At 44.2% G+C, this 18,510-nt stretch overlaps 3 protein-coding genes across 6 annotated transcripts; all 3 read right to left on the bottom strand.

Moving 5' to 3' along the window:
• LOC106746010 (neuropeptide-like protein 31) lies at nt 1–4,890 on the bottom strand. 2 transcript variants are annotated; one of them, XM_014622104.1, is made up of 3 exons: nt 4,788–4,890; nt 3,621–3,795; nt 1–3,058 (listed from the first exon to the last, which is right to left on the bottom strand). In XM_014622104.1, exons 1-3 carry the CDS (start codon nt 4,803–4,805, stop codon nt 2,973–2,975), a joined length of 279 nt encoding a protein of 92 aa, XP_014477590.1. In that variant the 5' UTR covers nt 4,806–4,890; the 3' UTR covers nt 1–2,972. The 2 variants fall into 2 exon arrangements, with proteins under 2 accessions (XP_014477590.1, XP_014477591.1); XM_014622105.1 differs by having other exon boundaries at nt 3,636–3,795.
• Nucleotides 4,891–7,292: 2,402 nt separating this feature from the next.
• On the bottom strand, nt 7,293–12,740 carry LOC106745999 (uncharacterized membrane protein DDB_G0293934-like). The gene is made up of 4 exons (XM_014622087.1): nt 12,492–12,740; nt 9,593–9,659; nt 8,768–9,302; nt 7,293–8,697 (listed from the first exon to the last, which is right to left on the bottom strand). Exons 1-4 carry the CDS (start codon nt 12,507–12,509, stop codon nt 7,860–7,862), a joined length of 1,458 nt encoding a protein of 485 aa, XP_014477573.1. The 5' UTR covers nt 12,510–12,740; the 3' UTR covers nt 7,293–7,859.
• A 349-nt stretch (nt 12,741–13,089) lies between these two features.
• Nucleotides 13,090–18,454, bottom strand: LOC106746011. 3 transcript variants are annotated; one of them, XM_014622106.1, is made up of 4 exons: nt 18,213–18,454; nt 15,871–15,967; nt 14,464–14,550; nt 13,090–14,359 (listed from the first exon to the last, which is right to left on the bottom strand). In XM_014622106.1, exons 1-4 carry the CDS (start codon nt 18,225–18,227, stop codon nt 14,115–14,117), a joined length of 444 nt encoding a protein of 147 aa, XP_014477592.1. In that variant the 5' UTR covers nt 18,228–18,454; the 3' UTR covers nt 13,090–14,114. The 3 variants fall into 3 exon arrangements, with proteins under 3 accessions (XP_014477592.1, XP_014477594.1, XP_014477593.1); XM_014622108.1 differs by lacking the exon at nt 18,213–18,454 and adding an exon at nt 17,808–18,180; XM_014622107.1 differs by lacking the exon at nt 14,464–14,550 and having other exon boundaries at nt 18,213–18,444.
• Between the last annotated feature and the right edge of the window lie 56 nt (nt 18,455–18,510).

The raw sequence follows: 18,510 nt of genomic DNA, 5'->3' as shown, positions 1-18,510 counted from the left end.
TCTTTATTCACGTGTATCTATAAATTTCCGTCGTAATTTGCGCAAGAGACATAATCGAATTTAATTAATTAAGTTATTTGGTTAATTGCACTTATGTAGGATAATAATAAATCGTGAAGATAGTAACGTTTTCCGCGACGAACGCGATATCTCCTTGAGAATCGGAAAACTCGAGTGAAGAGCAGCGAGAAATCACGATCGATCGCGATTCATAATTCAACTCGCAATACATTTTTATCGTAATATATGTTTTGTTAGATGTCAGTGATTAAAAAAATTTCACCGATAAAAGTGAACGACAAAACTGCACGTTTGATTAAACAGGAGGTGATCGCACGCGGTAATTTTTATTTGCATTTGTCTATAAAGTACGCCATAATTCGCGCCAAGATTCACAATCGAATTTACTCTTAGGTCGATTTAAGGCAGTGAACCATGAAGAGTAACATTTCCCCCGGTAAGGGTGGATCTCCCTGGAAATCGGTAAAATCGAAGATCCATGCGAAGAATAGCGGGAAATCACGGCGGGTCGCGACCGTGATTCAACCTGTGATATTTTCGGCGTTGTTCGATAATTTTGCAGATTTTCCTCGAACCGTCCTTTTATCCGGCACCGACGTTCTAAACAGCTTGCGCTGGATGCTCATTACACGCAGAGACATGTTGTCGTTCGTAACAGGTCCGAAAAGTACACGATCTACCGTTCTCTTCGGCTGGAAAGTCCGGGTATGTGGGTCGCGACCGAAGAAGAAGTCCCCGCGTCTCGCGCCGAGAGAGCGCGCAATCATTTATCTAACTTAATTCCAATCGCATCGAAACATTTCTCATATCCTCGCGCAGCTAGGTGACAGTGCGCTGACAGCTCCGCACTTTTAATTAACGACGATTAATTAGCGTATCAGCTTAATTATACGTATTAAACGTCAGGAGCGTCGTGGATCGTTGGAGAAGCGCTAAAATGTAAACCTCGCCTGGGAGACAGAAAGAGAAAGAGAGAGAGAGAGAGAGAAAGAGAAACGTTAAATAATATTTCTCGACGCGTGAAAGCACACCGGGACGAACGCGGAACACGAACACGCCATTCGATGCGGCTTTACATTTCCTACGAAATGCCGAGGATACCGAAACGCGCTTACGGCAGCTTAGGCGGCGCTCGCATGACGAAGCACTCGGCGCGCGGCCAGACCTCGGTTGCCGTAACCGCCAGTTGATGTAAGAAGGAGGGGAACGAAAAAGAAAACGGAGGTATGATCCACGCGCTCTGTAATTAATGGACAAAGGACTCTCGTGTGCGATGTCAGGAGGACTTGCAAATTGAATAAAGCGACGCGTAGGCGGACGCGCGTCTTCTTTCTCGCTCGTGTCTCTAAACAGTGCCTCGAGTGCACTCGAAACTACACTCCACTTTATGCGATCGCGACAGTCGCACCTGTCACTTTGCATAATCGTCATTCCGCAGAAGAATGACTGATATCATCGTGCGGTGTTGTGTTCTTCCCGGTTTGACGAATGAGTCACTGCGCGCTGCTGCCTATTCAAGTACGCGAGAAAACAAATCGTCGGTTGGATTCTCCGCGCTCTGAATTGTCGCTTTTGTTTTTGCCCGAGTCGAAATTTTAATTCCACTAGTTAAACCTTTTATTTTGCAACTCAACAGGAGCTAAGATAACAAGATAGATTCAATTTCGATTCTAATTATATAATTTATTCTTATTTTCTACTTTATGATGCCTTCAATCATCCTTTACTTTATGATGCCTTCAATTTCACTTTCGCTACTTTGGCTTCGAAAGAGGTGGTTCAAGGTATTAAAATGAACCTGTAGATTTAAAGGTTCAGGGGAAAAGTGTCAGTATCGCAAAAGTAGATTTTTATTAGTCTGTAGACTATCTACTCTCTTAAGCCGAATCAATGAAAATATCGCTGATTGAATCAGTAAAACATTGCACCTGTAAGCAATGAGTATTCATTAATCTTCAATGGAAACACTTTCACTCAGCTCTTTTGTCTTACACTTCTTCGATTTTAGCCGGTAATTCACTGTTCGAGTCTCATCGGGATAAATGTATTTTTTAAATGCGATATGATTTGAATCGATTAAACATAATTAAGAATATTTCAGATAAAATTATTGACAACACTTCAAGGATGACAATGTGATTATTGTAATAAAGAAATTGTAATAAATGATATTTTTTTTCACTGTTTCTGTAATTAGATCTCTCTGGTAGAAACAATCATTGCTACTGACAGACTTTTGCAGCGAAATTTTACTCATTAGTAGAACTATACTTATAATCACTAGTGAATATTGATTGCTTCTTAACGATAATACACTGATTGCACTTTAGAGAGTAAATAGGTGCAAACTGTTCTTAAGAGCGTAAAAAACAAGTAGCATCAGAACTTCGACTCGGGTGCTCCCTAAATTTTGTGAGGCGACATCTCAAGCTAAACTAATAAAAAGTGGCAGTATCTTCACTCGAAGCGGCAAGCAGGTGCTTCTCACCGACCGATGTCGAAATAATTGTGCGTTGATAACAATTATTGGTAGCAGTATCGTCATCGTCATTCGGCGTTATCGAGGATGTCGTTACGGAGATTCGATTTTCGCTGTGATGTGACAATTTATTTCCATCGGCATATTTATACTCGACATGTATTTATGACGTACGAACGTAGCGCGTTGCGATCTATTTTATTTTTTTAATTTTTTCCCCTTTTGTGATCGTGTTTGTTGAAAGTTTCTTCTCAAGTAAGTACTTCCTGCGTGCGCGTATTTCGATGCGAACGTCACGTGGATGGAAGTTCTTCGACCGACCGATCTCGATCGTCCGGCGGTTCAATGTTAGCAATGAAAATACATAGCGGGGAGAAAGCGACATAAGTTATGTTTGAATAACTCGGGGCTCACTCTTCTTAGGATGGTGGATCCAAGAGATCCAGAGAAAGACTGTTGCTTCGTGTCCACCTTAATAATAATGATGACCGTGATGGCCGTAGCCGCCGTAGCCGCCGTAACCGCCGTAGCCGCCGTAGCCGCCATAGAACGGATATCCTAAGCAGGGATGAAAGAATAACACGTCAATATTTCCGCCGGCGAACAATTTCTTTGCGAGTAGTAATGAATACGCGTATATGTGTGTGTGTGAGCGTATATGATTTCTTTGTCACGAAGGCGAGCTCGCACACGCGCACATACGAGCCGTTCTGTACAGAGTTTGCGTGTTTTGCGGTTGTGTAATAAAAAATCTGTCGCGTCGGTATACAAAACCTGAAAACAAGACTGTGCTGCTGTCTGGAACAATTTATCTGGTCCGCTTTCAACGATCTATGAAAAACTCGCTTAACTTCTTGCCAACATTGTATTCTCGCACGATTCTATGTGTTTTTTACGATAAAATTATCTAAAGTTAAATCAGGATTATTCAACTTTACGTTATCAATGCGACATTAAGTGGTCGCGATAAGAGGTGAGGAAACAGTCACGAGTGTAGCAGCAAATCAATAGCGGTACGAAGTGAAAGAGGAGACGTACGAATCGATGAGGGAAATGACGATTCTGTGGTGACCCTGCGATGATGTTGCGAGAGTAGTATTGTAAATTGTGTCGATTTTACCTCGATAAATCCTACCGTATCCGTAGCCGTGACCGTAGCCATGGCCGTATCCGTGTCCGTATCCGTGGAATCCGTGGTAGCCGCCGTAGTATGGATAGTAGCCGTATCCGTAGCCCAGGTATCCCGGTTTCGCAACTGCCACACCGATTGCAACGGCCAAAAGCAGAATAATATACTGCAAAAGCAAGGGAGATTTCAATGCCGGTCGACGACGGTCGAGAAGAATTATTTCGTTCCTTAAACGTAACGAGCTCGTCCGGATTGATCACTCGCGACACCGGAGGATTCATTTCTCGCAAAATTGTGTTGAAACGACAAAGTGAATCCCGTTTTAATGACTCGCGCGAGTCACCGGGAGTTGTCGCACGATGAAGTCACTTCGCGTTCAAGAAAACCGCAATCTAAAATTTACACCACACGCGTCACTGGGAAGTTTAGAAATTTAAGAACAGCGGAGGATGTTAAAAAATTCGTAAGTTAACCTCTTCAGAATGAAGATGATACTAAAATGAGATGAAAGTGATTTGATTTTTAAGTGACATAAATATGACATCCGCCGATCACATGACGAGACTTCCCTTTTCCCTATAGAATTTTGTCGTGAATGTAACATTTGACTTTACTTGAAAAAAGGAATACTGTGTTAGGTAAATATTAAAAGACTTTTTTGTGTTTCCATGATACAATATTTTTTAATTTATTATATGATGATTTATTATATGATTTACATTTAATATATGATAAAATAAATTGTTTTTATTGAAGAAATATCATCTCCTCTAAATAGCACTTTTTTTTTCCAATCAAACAACATGGTTTATTCTAGTGATGCGATAAGATTTTCATCCAAACAAAATGATATTTGACATTAAATTATATTGTTTATATTAAACAGAACCAAGTGAAACAAGCACGTATACTAAATCCAAAGAAACTTTTTCTTCTGAGTATACGTAAGTATTAGTATTCCCGAAAAGGTTGGGAAAAGTCGGATTAGAAAATTTATATAAAAAAGTTAGAGAAAGTTATGAAAATTGTACGATGCGTCGCAAAGAAATTGATGGGAAATCAGTACGGACGATATCGGGGAAGAAAGTTCGCGAGGAGGGACTGTGAACCGCGCGCGACTTTCGACTCGCGGCTTCCCGCGCCTCGGCGCGCACTTACGATCTTCAGGCACGCCATTCTCTTGTGGTTGCAAATGTGCGATCGAGCTGACGGTCTCTCGCTGATTCTCAGTCGCGCCGATTTTTTCCCATCTGTCGTTATATACCGAATACCACTGTCTATCGGTTCTCTATGACACGGCTTCTTTTATAACAAAGGCGGGGTCCTGGCGACGCGCGCGCGCGCGCCGTGGACCCCCCACGAGAGTCACGCTTTTCCGGAGCCACGCATTGGCCTCTACGTCTGTGCTAATAGGAAACTTCATTGTTGAACCCTGAGATTACACGAGTGAGTTGCGGCTTGGGCATTATGAAAGAGAGACACGACGCGACCGCGCACGTGCGACATTCACGTGAGTTCCCGCGCGCTCGCGGCGTGGCCGCTCCGCCCGCGATGGACGCCTTGACATCCGAAAATTTCTTCCTCGGCGCGGTTGCTCGCGTGTGTCCGCGAGCCCCCTTATTATCGGCGGCCGGCGGACAGAATCATACGGTGTCGCGCAATACCGTACGCCGGGTTACGATACTTAATGACCGCCGTAATCGCTTATCGCCGGCAATAATGCCCGGGCCCACCGGTGAATCCCGGGCCGCCGAGCACGAGGAAACGCTCCTCTCCGAATATCGCAAGCGAAACAGAAAGAGGCAAAACAGACGATGCGACCGCTTACGTAAGAGGGGATTCTCTTACAAAACGTGTCGTTGGCAAAATTACGCTGATACATTGCGCCTAAGCTGATATACGGCCGGTTGCCCAATTCCGCGACGACGTTCTCGGCGATATAATTTCGTTAGAATTGCCGAAATTTGCGAGAAGAGAGACGAAGTCGGTCGGGAAGCCATAAATTTCGCGCAGGAAATGATCGATGTGAGTATTCGAGCTTTTCTCATACACGATATAATTATAAGATGAAGCCGAATTTTTATTTTTTATATATTTCTTCTCTCTCAATGTAAAAGAGGATGAATATGTCAAGGAAGATTGGAAAAGATCGTTGTCTCTCGGATAAAGTCACCTCAGCATACGTGCGATATAAGCCGAGCATTACACATGAATAATATAATCTTCACACGTGGGCTGACAAAGATAAAGATCTGTTAGAAAAATTGAGGACGCTTTGTTAGGAGGTTGTCACTTCTTCTTTTGATCCTTTTGGTCGATAGTATATACTCCTTATTCCTTCGCTTCCTCGATATCTTACACTTATCATGGATCGCGCGACAACGCAATTAGAAGCGGTATCGCGTCTCGTTCGATCGGGACACCAATCATATGAATATTCCGCGATTGTCTTCGCCTTTTTTATAATTTCCCTCCTTCCACTCACCTTCACGCTCGATTGTTTTCCGCCGATTTATTTTTCGTTCCTGACAAACGGGACTGAAGCCGCGATCGATATTCGGAATAACGAATGATTTCCTGCGTGTTACGTAAATCGTTACGCATTTACCTTTACAACGGGCACCGTAACATATTTTCTAGTCGAGAAGGATCTCGAAAGAAAACAGACTCGTTCTTCGGGAGATCTTCGCCGACATGTAACATCTTCAAGGACGAACTGATTAACGAACAGAAGGAAACGATGTAATTTTCAAGCGATATAAATTTGACACCTGTCAATCATGTGACGAGATCTTCCTCTTTTTGTGGGATATTGCGGCAAGTGTTTATTCACTGTGACGTTCGTCGTACGCGGAGAAAAATCATTTGCTGGCACGGCAAATTTTATGCTGTCGCAACGAAATCTGTCTGTTACTCTCTAACTAAACTTCGTCATATTTTCGGTAAAATATTTCCCCATCGGGGAAATGTCCGGGGGAGGTTAAACGTCGCGCCAAAACGGTTATTGTAAAAATGTTACAGTTGTCAAGATTCGTCAGCGGTTCTTTCCCCGCGCGAGCAAACGGATGCGGCTAATTATGTGAAAATTAAGCGTCTCTAACACGTGCCTTGCATAATCGCACCTCGTATCGTCATTGACGCTGGTTAGATAGATGCCATGCGCATGCCTCGCGAAATCGTCCGATGGAGGCCGCGAAAATTACTGGACCATGCTAAGCCCCGTGCATTGTTCGGACGACGTAGACGGCTGTTGCGTAGGTAAAGGCCGGGCAATAATCATGAGAACGTTCCCTACTGCATCATAATCGTGGGAACGTCGCAATGCTGAACCGATGATAAATCTTGACGTGCGCGTGTCGCGCGGCTTTTAATTAGCGGGCTCGCTAATTATCGGCTTCTCTTTCGTACGGATCCGATATCGCGGCGAGCCCAAGAGACGCGTCGAAGGTTAACGGACAACAACGAGCAGTCATTTCGCCGAGCGTGTCATCGGGGATCGCGTGTTGTGGAGTTCGCCAGCCGTTTACCCGGCTCTATTACGCAGTTGTCGAACGCTTCTCCGTATTCTTCGTGACGGTGCGCCCGCGCTGGATGAAGTTCATAACCTTCTCAGTGAACATTATTAACTTTATTATATCTTTCAATAGTATACATAATCGGCAACAACAATCAGCGCTTAAATCACGTTATTTCGCTAGCCGGAGGAAACTCGCAGAAAATCATGGTGTGATGTTCCCGTCTTATATTCAGCCCGCGACTCTTCCCTCTCGCACTTCTCAGCTGAACTCGAAAGGACCACGCTTAAAATTAAAATTACACTTAGGCGCATTCCTTGTATCGTTATTTAACTTTCCGTCTTACAAATAAAGGAGGGGGTGTTACTCGGGAATCCGCTCAGAAAGACACAAGGATTGCTTCGAGATTCTCATACCGCATGTACTTCGTATATACGCATTATTACGTCTACCTGCGTAGAAATTTCTCATGATTTTTCTAGATACAGCATTGATTCTGATTAGAATACCCAAAGATGTCCCAAAATAGATTATTCCTATTACGACGCTACTTGGGGGTAGCCCATTCTTATCCGAAAAATAGAATGAAGCTTTTTCCCGCGATTTTGATTCGCTATGCACTGCGGTTTTCTTTATGTCGCTTGCAATTGTCAGTTTCACCGAATATCAGATTGGAAAGTTAATAAACGTGGTTGTATTTTTAACGTTGGTGTCTTCAGATTTTCCGATTCTCCAAGCTGACCAGGCCGATCCGTTTGAGACTCTTCTGGTCTGACGTCTTGTATCGATTCGAGGTAGGAGCCGGCGCCACTTCCTCTTGATTGATCGCCGTTATTCGCTCGGGATTCTCGCCGTCGTCCGTGAGTTCTCCGGGCGACTCCGGATGCTCACCGGACTCGCCGGACTCGCCGGACTCGCCGGAGTCGACCGGCTTGCCCTTCGGCGGTAGGTACTTCTTACCGTGAAAGAAAGGTCCGTAAGGGAAGTGGAAGGGTAAGCCAATCAGATAAGGATCGGCAAATAGAGGATAGCCAACGTGGCCAACCCCGGCCACAGGTCCGCCCTTGAAGTGGAAGTGGTCGTACGGCAGAATGTTGAACGGGGGCGGGAAAGTGTGGAGGGGGAATAGGGGCTTCAAAGGGGGCCCATAAGGGTGCGGGTAGCCGTTTTTTGTCGAGTTATTCCTGTCGCCGTTGCCATTGGCCGGCTCCTCCGTCTGCCTGTTATTACCATTGCCGTTGCCATTCCTATTGCCGTTACCGTGGTGCCCATAACCGTGGTGTCCATAACCATAGCCGGGAGGCCCATAAAAGTCAGGCCCGTCGTGATGATGAGGCCCATGATACCCGTACTGTCCATTCCGTCCGTGCCCGTCGGTGTCGTTCCCGTTTCTGTGATGGTGCCCGTGAGGCCCGTAGCCGTGATACCCGCCGTAAGGGAACGGCGAGCCACCATAGGATCCATAGTGATGCCCATGGTCGTGGTGGCCGAAATAGGGCCCGTAACCACGATTGTGCGTGCCGTTGTTTTCGACCCGCGCGTTCTCTTCTGAACTCCCGCCGTCGTGGTCCCCGTGATGATCATCGTAAGGGTGGAAGTGTCCATAGGAAACCTCCGTAGGGCTTCCCGCCTAGATAGAGACCGAAGGGACCTTTGTGAAAGCCACCCGCATAGGAGGAGTACTGATTGGTGGACGATTGCTCGATGTTGCCGATCGGCGACTCGACGTCGCTCGTCGTAAATCGGCCGTCGACGGCCGATTTCTCGGCCGCCCTGAGGTTGTCACTCGGAGGGAAGTTGTAAGGCTGATTGTAGAAACTCGGCCGTCCTTGGCGCAGGTAGGATTCTTCGTTCGGCAAGGATTGCTCGAGTCCTCCGCTCCCTCGTGATTCTTCCACTTTTGTCGCAGGATTCTCGTAGAGGCCGTTGTAGGGATAAGGGTTCGTGCGTGGCTCGTAATAATTGGCTGAATTGGTCGTCTTGTCGACTACGTTGTCCAAGGTCGAAGGTGATTCCAACTCATCGCCGTTGAAGCGGATGGGTATCGCCAGGATGGATCGGAAGGACGACTGGTTGCTGCGCTGTTGTTCGTCGCCTAATATCGCCGGCGATATCGCCGAGGCCACGTTCTTAGCGAAGTTCACCAAGATCTCGGGGCCTAAAAAGGAGATTTAGAAAGGAGTGGTTTAATAAAAGAGATATTTTATCGCTGGTCGAATCTCAACGGCGATTAAACGCGAATGTCTCGAAACGTTTTGATTTGCATTCGCGGACGTGATCTGTCGTACTTCAAGGATTTGTTTCCGACGTTTCGCGAACAAATCCGACTCGGAAATCAATTTGAGAGAAAAGAATTTTTTTAACGACTAATAAAGTAGTTGTCAAATTTACGTACACCTGTCCAACCTGAATAATGAGTCAATTACTCGGAGAAAAGGGCATACTTACTGATCGCGCTTCGCGCTGTTCTGCCGCCGCTGATTGCGCACCAGAGCACGACGCAGTGGAACAGCATCTGCAACGGAGGAGAATCCGCGATGTTAACACCGCGGTCGCGGAAAGGGGCGTTCGTTTTCAGGTAAAAATATATATACAGTGGCAAAGTTTGCGAGATCGCGCGACTTCGCGTTTTTCTACCATTTTTTTGTCAGAATTTCTTGAAAATTTATCAACGTGCGGACAGCGTTCCGGTGACTTTGTGCATAATTCGGTTGATAAAAAAATTCTTTTCCGCGCAATACTTAGCATAACGCATCCATATTTTATGGTAATAACTTCGTCGTTAATACACGCTCGTATTTAGCGACTGTTCGGCAATAAATTTCGGCTACGCGATTATTTTGCAAAACACTCGATTATAAGCAGATATTAGTATTAACTAGTATTAACTAAATATAGGATTTGCATGCTTGAGTGGACGGGGACCTCAGCATGGAGAGAGTACAAATATAATATCGAGGTAACAATCTATCTCTCTTCTACTCTCTTTATCTATCTCGCTCTTTCTCTTCCTCTCTCCGAAACCGAAAGGTCATTTCGCGGCAAATGTCGATATTTATGCGATTCGAGCGCGAAATAATTCGACATTATCGCCGTGTTCGCGCGAGATTTTTGCAAAGAAGAAGAAAATGAAGAAGAAGAGGAGGGAGAAAGAAGAAGTTATGGACAGCGCAACGCGCGACGGTGCACTGGTAGCGTGACGGACGATCCTTCTATAGCATTATGTTTTATTTGTCATTGCATAAGGCGACTAGAAGACAGAAAAAGAGAGAGAGAGGGAGAGGGAGAAACGCGTATGCACATAAATCCGGTGATCAACGCACCGTGTGTGTGCCGATTGTGCAAAATCTCGGCGAAGAGGAGCGTCGACACGCACGCGCGCACGCCCGCGCGTGCAAATATCGTCTCCCGGCGTGCTTATTAGCCGTCTGTCGTCTCTCCTCATGTAGAAACCGATTCTTATAATAGCAGAATCGGATCGGTCTGTGTGCGGTCACGCCGAATGCATTTTCGCGAAGTGCAACGTACACACGTATTGAGGCAAGGCCGCACGAACCGGACAAATTCGCACAGTCGAGTTACTTTGACGCTGCTAAATTAATTAAAATTAATTCACATCCGGCAAAAAAAATGATCACAAAGTCGACGGGGAGGTATTAAGTTGGCGTGAAAGATTTATCGTGTTTTTGTCGAATCAAGTAAAGAACGAAATTCATTTAATATTTCGAAGGATTCATAATTTTGATGGGTGGAAGATAATTTTACTGTGCATATTTGAGAAAATTTGTATAACAAGAAAATTTGGCGAGTGCATTTGCGTATTTTTGAACATTATTATCCTCCCACAATTAAAATTCATCGCGAATAATTTGCGTTAGGTTCTAATTGACCAAGTAAGGCCAACATCGTTCTACGAAGCGTTCAGCGTTTACTCAGCTTCGGATTGAAAAATTTCTTTCCCAATCGATCGGTCGTTTTAATTGCTCAACGCTCCGCAAGATGGAAACTCTATAACGGAAGTTGCGATCGCAGATACTCCTCCGATTTATGTAAGACTCGTACGAGCGCGAGGGCGTAGCGTTATGTACGGATCTTTCACCGCCTGTTATTTCTTACCCGGCGTTTTATAAGATATATAGCTATCAGGCAGCAATTTCAGACCGTCGCTTTATAATGTCAGCGCACTTTATAATGCGTAATGCAGCTGGACGACGCGACTTCCGCCGTATACTGCGACGTTCACATCAAGTTAGCCGCGCTAACGCTCTGGCGCCTACATCATGGCGGGCGCTCATTCAGCGACACACATTTTACATTTATTATTATCTATCCGCCAAAAAATCGTACGCTTAATAAAACCCCCGACGACTCAATGTTTTTTCTTCCATCAGCCGCGATTCCGAGAAAAAATAATACGTGCCATCGACGGCAAAAATTGGATACGAAATATTCGAAGAAGGAAATGTCAAAAAAAGAAAGTGATAAAAGTTTAGAAAAATAAGTGATAATCTTTGTCCACTCAACGCGAGAAGTAAATAAAAATAATAATTAAACACCGACGGCACAGCTGTTACAAAATACCTGGGATCTCATAAAGATATTATCGTTCGGCTTCAGCGGCACGCGAATGAGCTGATTGAAATTTCCAATAACTGCACATCTTGTAATGCCGACGTGTCTGCCAGCATTTGCTCACATGGAGTTGCGTATGAATCATCGTGGTTCAGAACTGGACTAACTTTATAGCCGCGCTATGCGCGTGAAATTGCAGATCACGATGACACGCTTAATGGCGGGTTGTTACGCCGCCGGGTGATTTATCTGTTTCTTGAACTTAACCGAAACGGGAATATATTCCTGTATCGTGAGATCTACTGAACCCAGCCGAACGTGAATTTTGAAAGCTGCCATTCTCCTCGCATATTAAACAGCCACGGGATAAATCGAACGTTTACGTTGCAGTATACCGAATGTGCTCTCGCGCGCAACAAATCAAGTAACACGAAGACCGAGGCAGACGGGTATCCTCGTAAATGAATTCGAGAGCGTCTCGTTCGGTCATTACGTCGAATCGCGCGCTGTGATTGATTTCCACGATTTACCACCGACCGAGAGACAGATAGACAGAGAGACAGAGGAAGAGGGGAAGATCCTGCGTCCGCGCTTTCTCGCGAAATAATCCGCGATCCGACACTTCGCACTGATCTCCTCGGCACGCGACGGATTTTTCGTGACTTCCGGTTTATTGCGAAATCGCGGTTCTCTTCGCCCCCCCCCCCCCTCCCCTTCCTCGTGTACGATAGACGAATAGACGGACGGACCTGCTTTGACATGCGAGGATACTCACGTGCAACGTGTAATGCATCGTGCGTGCGGCTCGTGACGACTAAGGGACAGACATCGTGTCCGTTGTCATTTATACTTTCTCTCCTCAAACGTGCCTCTTTACCCTCGTTGCACCGTGTCCAGGGTGTGTCGGAAGGGTGGATCGCGGACTCGTGATCCGCTCGATCCTCGCGAAATCGCGTAGATCGGGAGCCAAACGGTTTTTTCGGTCGAATCGTTTCCGGCATTTCGGGAATATTTCAGGTTGTTTCGTCAGAGAAGAGGAGCACCTGATCTGTATCTGTATTATTAGCGGTATTGAAATTATTACTCGAGTTTTATCAAAACAATGTGTTATGTATTAGTTCCGATAGCACCGTTATCGAATCAAGAAGATTTACTATAATTATGGTGTTGATTAATTTTATTGATGAAATAGCATTTTTTGTTTGTATACGGAAGATTCTAATTCGAGACAAATGTCATCATTCCACATCGCAAAAGTGTCAAATATCACCACACGTTTGTGACATCCGTGGGGGTGTCGTCTTCGTAATTTCCACGTGTGAAACTTGCAAATGGTCGCACTAACAAGTGACATTAATAACAACGCAACGACGTCTCGCCAGGCATCCGTGTATATTTATCTATTTTTACAAACATGGACTTTACAGTATACTAAAAAAATATGGCAATGAATGAATGAGTGGCACATAAATACAGGACGACGTTGGAGCGCACGTAGCGTCGCTTCGTAAGGCTCTCCGACTGGGGCTCGAGAGCGGGAGAGAAAGAGAGAATAATCCTCAAGTAACGAGCATTATCGTTGGCAATTACGGATAATTTACGCGAAAGGTGTCGCGCAGCTTAGCTCGGCGCTTGCGAATCTCGTTGACTCGGCGACAAGAACGTAAGAACTTCATTCGCGACGGTACTTCTCGCGATCGCCGATTCGACCGCAGCGGGATGCAATTTTTGCGCGACCCCCGCAACCCTGTTGAAAATTTCCAGGTGGATTCCCACGGAAATCCAAGGGAATTCATGTGAATCCGCATAGGATATTCAGAATCCACATGGTGTGTGAAACCTCGAAATTCGACTCGAAATTTTAGTTCTACTTTAAGTCGAATTTAATTCTATATTTAGTCTTTTAAGCTCTTTTATTGCGCTCCTGTGATACAAATGAGGAAATTATTGCCGTTTTTTTCCACTTGAAGATTTAACGCAGAACTAAAATTTGGACTCTGAAGGTATTCACTTTTATTTGTAGTATTAAAGGAAAACTTATTGTACTCTTTTGTTACTACAAATAGGAACTTATCTCCGTTTTCTTTCCTTTGGAGACTTAATGTAGAATTGAAAATCTCGACTCGGGAATCCACACGATGTGTGAAAATCCATATAAGAATCCACATGGATTGTTAACTAGAATCTGGATTATTGACTTAAATCCACATGAACGTCCTATATAAATTTCCTATATGGATTCCCACCTGATTTTTTCAACAGGGGACGCTCTCAACATATTCTTTTCTTCACGAATGACAAGAGAGTGGCCGGAGGATGTTCCGTCATGCGACTGCAGCGTTCGAATGATCACAGCGAGACTTCGGCGCTTCTCCAACGGAGAGGTCTGCTCGGCAGGCTAATAGCCGATTTGGCTGATCGTACCGACGATGCCGGGGGCGACGACTGCGGGTAGATTGTAGATCTGCACGGGTCGGGACGCGACTCCCAGCGGCCGGTTGGCGCGCAGATTCGGCGTAATGATCACCGGGCGCTGAGCGAAGCCGAAGGTGTCCAATTGTCTGGCCTGATGAGGGCTGTTGACTTGAACGTAGCCCGGGTACTTGGCCAGCATGCCACTCACACTTCCGTACGGGATCCCACCTGTTGAGTGACACAATCAGCTCGTTACGTCAACGGAGTTGTTACATAGCACGCGAAATCACGAGGATGGTGAGCGGAAAAAGAAAAACTGAAAGAGATCTCACGCGCAATACACGACTCCTTCGTCCGTGTTGACTGTTCCAAAACGTTTCGCTTTCCTTTTGTCTTACGTGTGTTTTGAAATTGCCATTCTATCGATTGAGAAATTATTTCTGGATCAATAAGAGTCCAAGCACGAATTAATATAGTTAATATTAATATTATAGTAATATTAATATTATAATAATATTATATAATAATATTAACATGACATGGTTAATATAATAATAATTATATTAATATTCAAAATGGCACTAGGATATCCGTGCTTACGCTCTTACTAATTTCTAAATCATTTCTAAATTTGTTTAAAACCAGAACCGAATCATTATTACTTAATATCTATCGATTGAATTTATTTGCTATCACCTTGATAAAAGTCGACGTTATTATTAGATTGATAAAATAAATTGACTTAATAATATATTTAATAAGTCGATTTAATAAATTGACTTGATAAAAAGAAATGTGGGTAAATAAAATGTTCGATGGGTGATCTGATCTGATGATGATTCTTATTAACGCGAATTGTGATTACGAGAATTAACATTGTCGTAAATTAATTCGATATTCATAGGATTCGGGAGACTCTTGGGTCACACATTATAGACTATTCGCGAAACGAGCCGATAAATCTTGTTTACACACTGTTATCGTCTGCGAAGAGACGATAATTGTCGCAAAGACATCGTAATTTATAAGAGAATCCCGGAAATATGTAAAGCGATTTCTTTGATCTACGTCTGGAAAATAATTTAGTGGGTTGAAACCTGATCTGGCGTCTGAAATATTAAATAATTGCGCCAGAGCATCCTACACAATGCAAAGAACAACTCCAAAAATAGTTTCACACGATAGTATAAAAATTTAGATTCCGAGTTACTGACGAATTGATTAACGAACAGTCAAATCAATAAATTTACTATATTTTTCTCTAACTATCTGATATGGCCGCCCATGTCTGGCATATTGATTATTCTTCTCTGGTGAAAGGTAAACGGTTTAGACACACGAGTGGCCACCGGTGCTGCTTTCTGTTGGAGTCTAATCTGAATCGATCTCGAAAACGTGGGGACTAAAATATTTTATTTTATTTATTCGTTGATAATTTAATCTACTCCGCATATATAGAAATATTTAGTAACGATTGCAGAACGATTCAAAACGTGAATCGAGCGAAATAGATTATTTATCCGAAGAGAAATAGATTATTTATCCGAAGATTATTTATCGTTAATATTTAAGGTATTGTAATATTCGTATAATTAAGAAAATGTGTTTTTCTCTTTTATAAATATGCACTATTAATTATAATACGCGAAACCAGAATCTCTCAGGGAAACTCGTCAGGCGCTTGTTCACGCGCGGGTCTCTAATTTTCTAGAAAGTCAGGAAGCAGAAGTCTGACTTACCATACGCCAATCCATTCGCCATTTCCACAATGCCCGCGCTGTCCGGTGCGGCTGATGATAATTTTAACAGTGTCGCGAATCCAAATAACAGAGTGACCTGCGGGAAATTATATATCAGACATGACGATCCGCTGATTTCAATATGCGCACACGGTAGTGTCCTGTTAACGTAAGCATACCGGGAAAAAATATAACTATTAATTTAGTACATTTTATATAATTCTCACGATCCTCTTCTTTCCTCCTCTCTCCGTTAGCAAAGGTCGACATGTTATGTCAACGATTTTTATTAATTCCGGCACGATAATCAGTATGATAAATTTCCGGTATCAAACATATTAATACCAAAAGTTTACATCACACCCTTCTTCTGATATAATTATTAATTGATATAATATATGAAAAAATTACAAAAAATTTACAAAAAATGTATAATCTTTTTTAATGTAAATTTTCTTATCTTTCTTTTCTCATTTTATTTTTCGAAATGATGTATTGAATCTCTACTTATAATTGATGTGTGTAAAGGAAATCCTCCCACAAATAAATAGATAATAATATTCTAATTAATTAATTAACATCTCATTAATTGATTATCGAATGACGCTTTGTTTGCGCTCGCCTTCGCCGAAATGAGATCGAACGTCTATAGTGGATTTAATTATATTTGACACGGAAGTAACGAATTATATTTGTATCAAATAGTTAATTATATTTAACGCGGAACTATCAAATATAGTTAAATCGTTTGGAAGAATCGGTAATATTTGGCATTACCGTATCAACAAACGTGTTCTTCGCTCTGATTTTGGCGAAATGCGAACTCGAACAAAGCAGACCATTCGATAATCCGCCTCCTTACGCAGCGAATTACTTAACAATTCACCGTACGTGCATATATTTGCGTGACTCAACAATGGAGCGGAGCGCGGCTAAAAATATCGTGCGTGTAGTGTTTCATGGAATTAAACACACGGCCGTGCCACGATTGTGTCACCGAGCTATCGAGCGACTCGACGATATCGACTGGCGACTGAAGCGAGATCGGTGTCGCGTAGGCGTCGCGACCTCGAACGTCCACCTGCTGCATTAGGGTGAATTTAGGCAATCGCGATAAAAAACGCCTCGCCTCGGATAGAAAGTGTGCCGTGCGCATTTGCATGTCACTTTTTCCACGGTTTGCATTAGACGCGCGCATTAACCCGCGATCTCTCTCGCGCGTTGCCGCACGTCGTCCCTCACGTTCGATTTTTATACACCGTGCAGAACCGCCGAGAGGCTGATCAATCAATAATTATTGCTAAACCCTCAATGCGCGCAACGAGCGTCCGATTAAATAACAGCCGGTCGACGTTACACCTTTACGTAACGAACGGCACGACAACGCGTTCGTTCCGCTCGCTACCGTATTCGAGGGAAACGCGTGTCAATCTGTTCTCGTGGGAGCTGAGAAGGTCTCAGCTTTCCGTGTAACCGTGTAAGCTTCCGCGAGGACTAATCCGTCACACCGATGTCCTCGGGGCCGTTCTCGGAATTACCATAATCCGTCCACGATAGCGAAGATGATCGATAGATCCTGACGATCAGATCCGCTTTCGAAACGCATCATTATAAGGCGCGTATCAATCTGTCCTCGCAAGAGACGTAGAAAAAAGTCACAGCTACCGTTTTCATTATCGTGAAAGCCTCAAAGCCATTTGTACTAATGTCCCCGTCTCTCGCCGGGATCATTCTCGAAGTTGCTGTAATTCCTTTTCGATTGCAAAGATAAATGATGACGTATTCCGCCAGATCCGCGTTCGAAACGCTCCGCCATACTCGAACGCGCACCAATCTGTTCTCGTGGGTGTTCAAAAAATCTCAGCCACTATCCTCGGCATGCAACTCCGAGAAGATCCTTGAATATGCCGCACTGACATCCTCGTTGACCGGGCTACCTTCGAAATTGCTGTGATAGAGGAACGACGTGACGACGCATTCGCGTAGATCCGCCTTCGAGACGCTCCGCCATACTCAAACGCGCATCAATCTATCCATCCGAGTTTCAAAATAATCTCAACTATTGCGCCCTCTCGGTATAGAACAGAAGTCACGGTAACGTCGAAATGACGTAGAAATGATGATAAAAACTTCACTTTCAGATCATACGGTCACCACTTTAACGTCATATCGACGTCATAGTCGTTTTCCGTTCCACCTGAGCTCGACCGTCCGAAATCCCGAGAACATCTTGAAACGACCGGATTCTCAAACCCGTCACACTGACTTCCTCGTCGCCGGAAGCACGCTCGGAATTACCGCTTCCCGATCCCGTTTCCGATCGCAGGGACCCTTTCACGTACCTTGGTGGGCAGCATATCGCTGTTCGCGGGCAAACGACACTCGACGCGCAGCAGAACACTTAGCAGGTGACTAGTCTACAATGGCAAAGATCGAATTATATACACGTGGCGTGTCGTGTGTGTTAACGTTGACCAATCGTCGGCCAGTATTCCCTTTCGTTCGAACGCGCATTTTATTTGCCCGTCTAGGATATTATCAGAGCGCGCGCGAAGGATATCGCCGGCTGAGTGTGGGTTACGCGGCACCTTAACCTTGGCGCGCGCGCACCGCCTCTCACATAGCCGCGCGATCTCTCAG

The sequence above is a fragment of the Dinoponera quadriceps genome, unplaced genomic scaffold (assembly GCF_001313825.1).
Source record: "Dinoponera quadriceps isolate SergipeBrazil2010 unplaced genomic scaffold, ASM131382v1 scaffold1782, whole genome shotgun sequence".
Classification (NCBI taxonomy): Eukaryota; Metazoa; Arthropoda; class Insecta; order Hymenoptera; family Formicidae; genus Dinoponera; species Dinoponera quadriceps.
Note: the sequence above shows the minus strand (reverse complement) of the source record. Positions and strands in the feature narration are given on the sequence as shown.

Bases quoted from the DNA above. Each gene is read 5' to 3' on its own strand.
- LOC106746011 (XM_014622106.1), bottom strand. The intron at 14,551-15,870 runs GTAAGTCAGACT...CTCAATCGATAG, and splicing joins GGCGAATGGATTGGCGTATG to AATGGCAATTTCAAAACACA. The intron at 14,360-14,463 runs GTGAGATCTCTT...GTCACTCAACAG, and splicing joins GAAGGAGTCGTGTATTGCGC to GTGGGATCCCGTACGGAAGT.
- LOC106746010 (XM_014622104.1), bottom strand. The intron at 3,059-3,620 runs GTAAAATCGACA...ATCCCTGCTTAG, and splicing joins ATACGGTAGGATTTATCGAG to GATATCCGTTCTATGGCGGC.
- LOC106745999 (XM_014622087.1), bottom strand. The intron at 9,303-9,592 runs GTAAGTATGCCC...TCTCCTTTTTAG, and splicing joins AACAGCGCGAAGCGCGATCA to GCCCCGAGATCTTGGTGAAC. The intron at 8,698-8,767 runs GCCCTACGGAGG...CGACGGCGGGAG, and splicing joins GGTCTCTATCTAGGCGGGAA to TTCAGAAGAGAACGCGCGGG.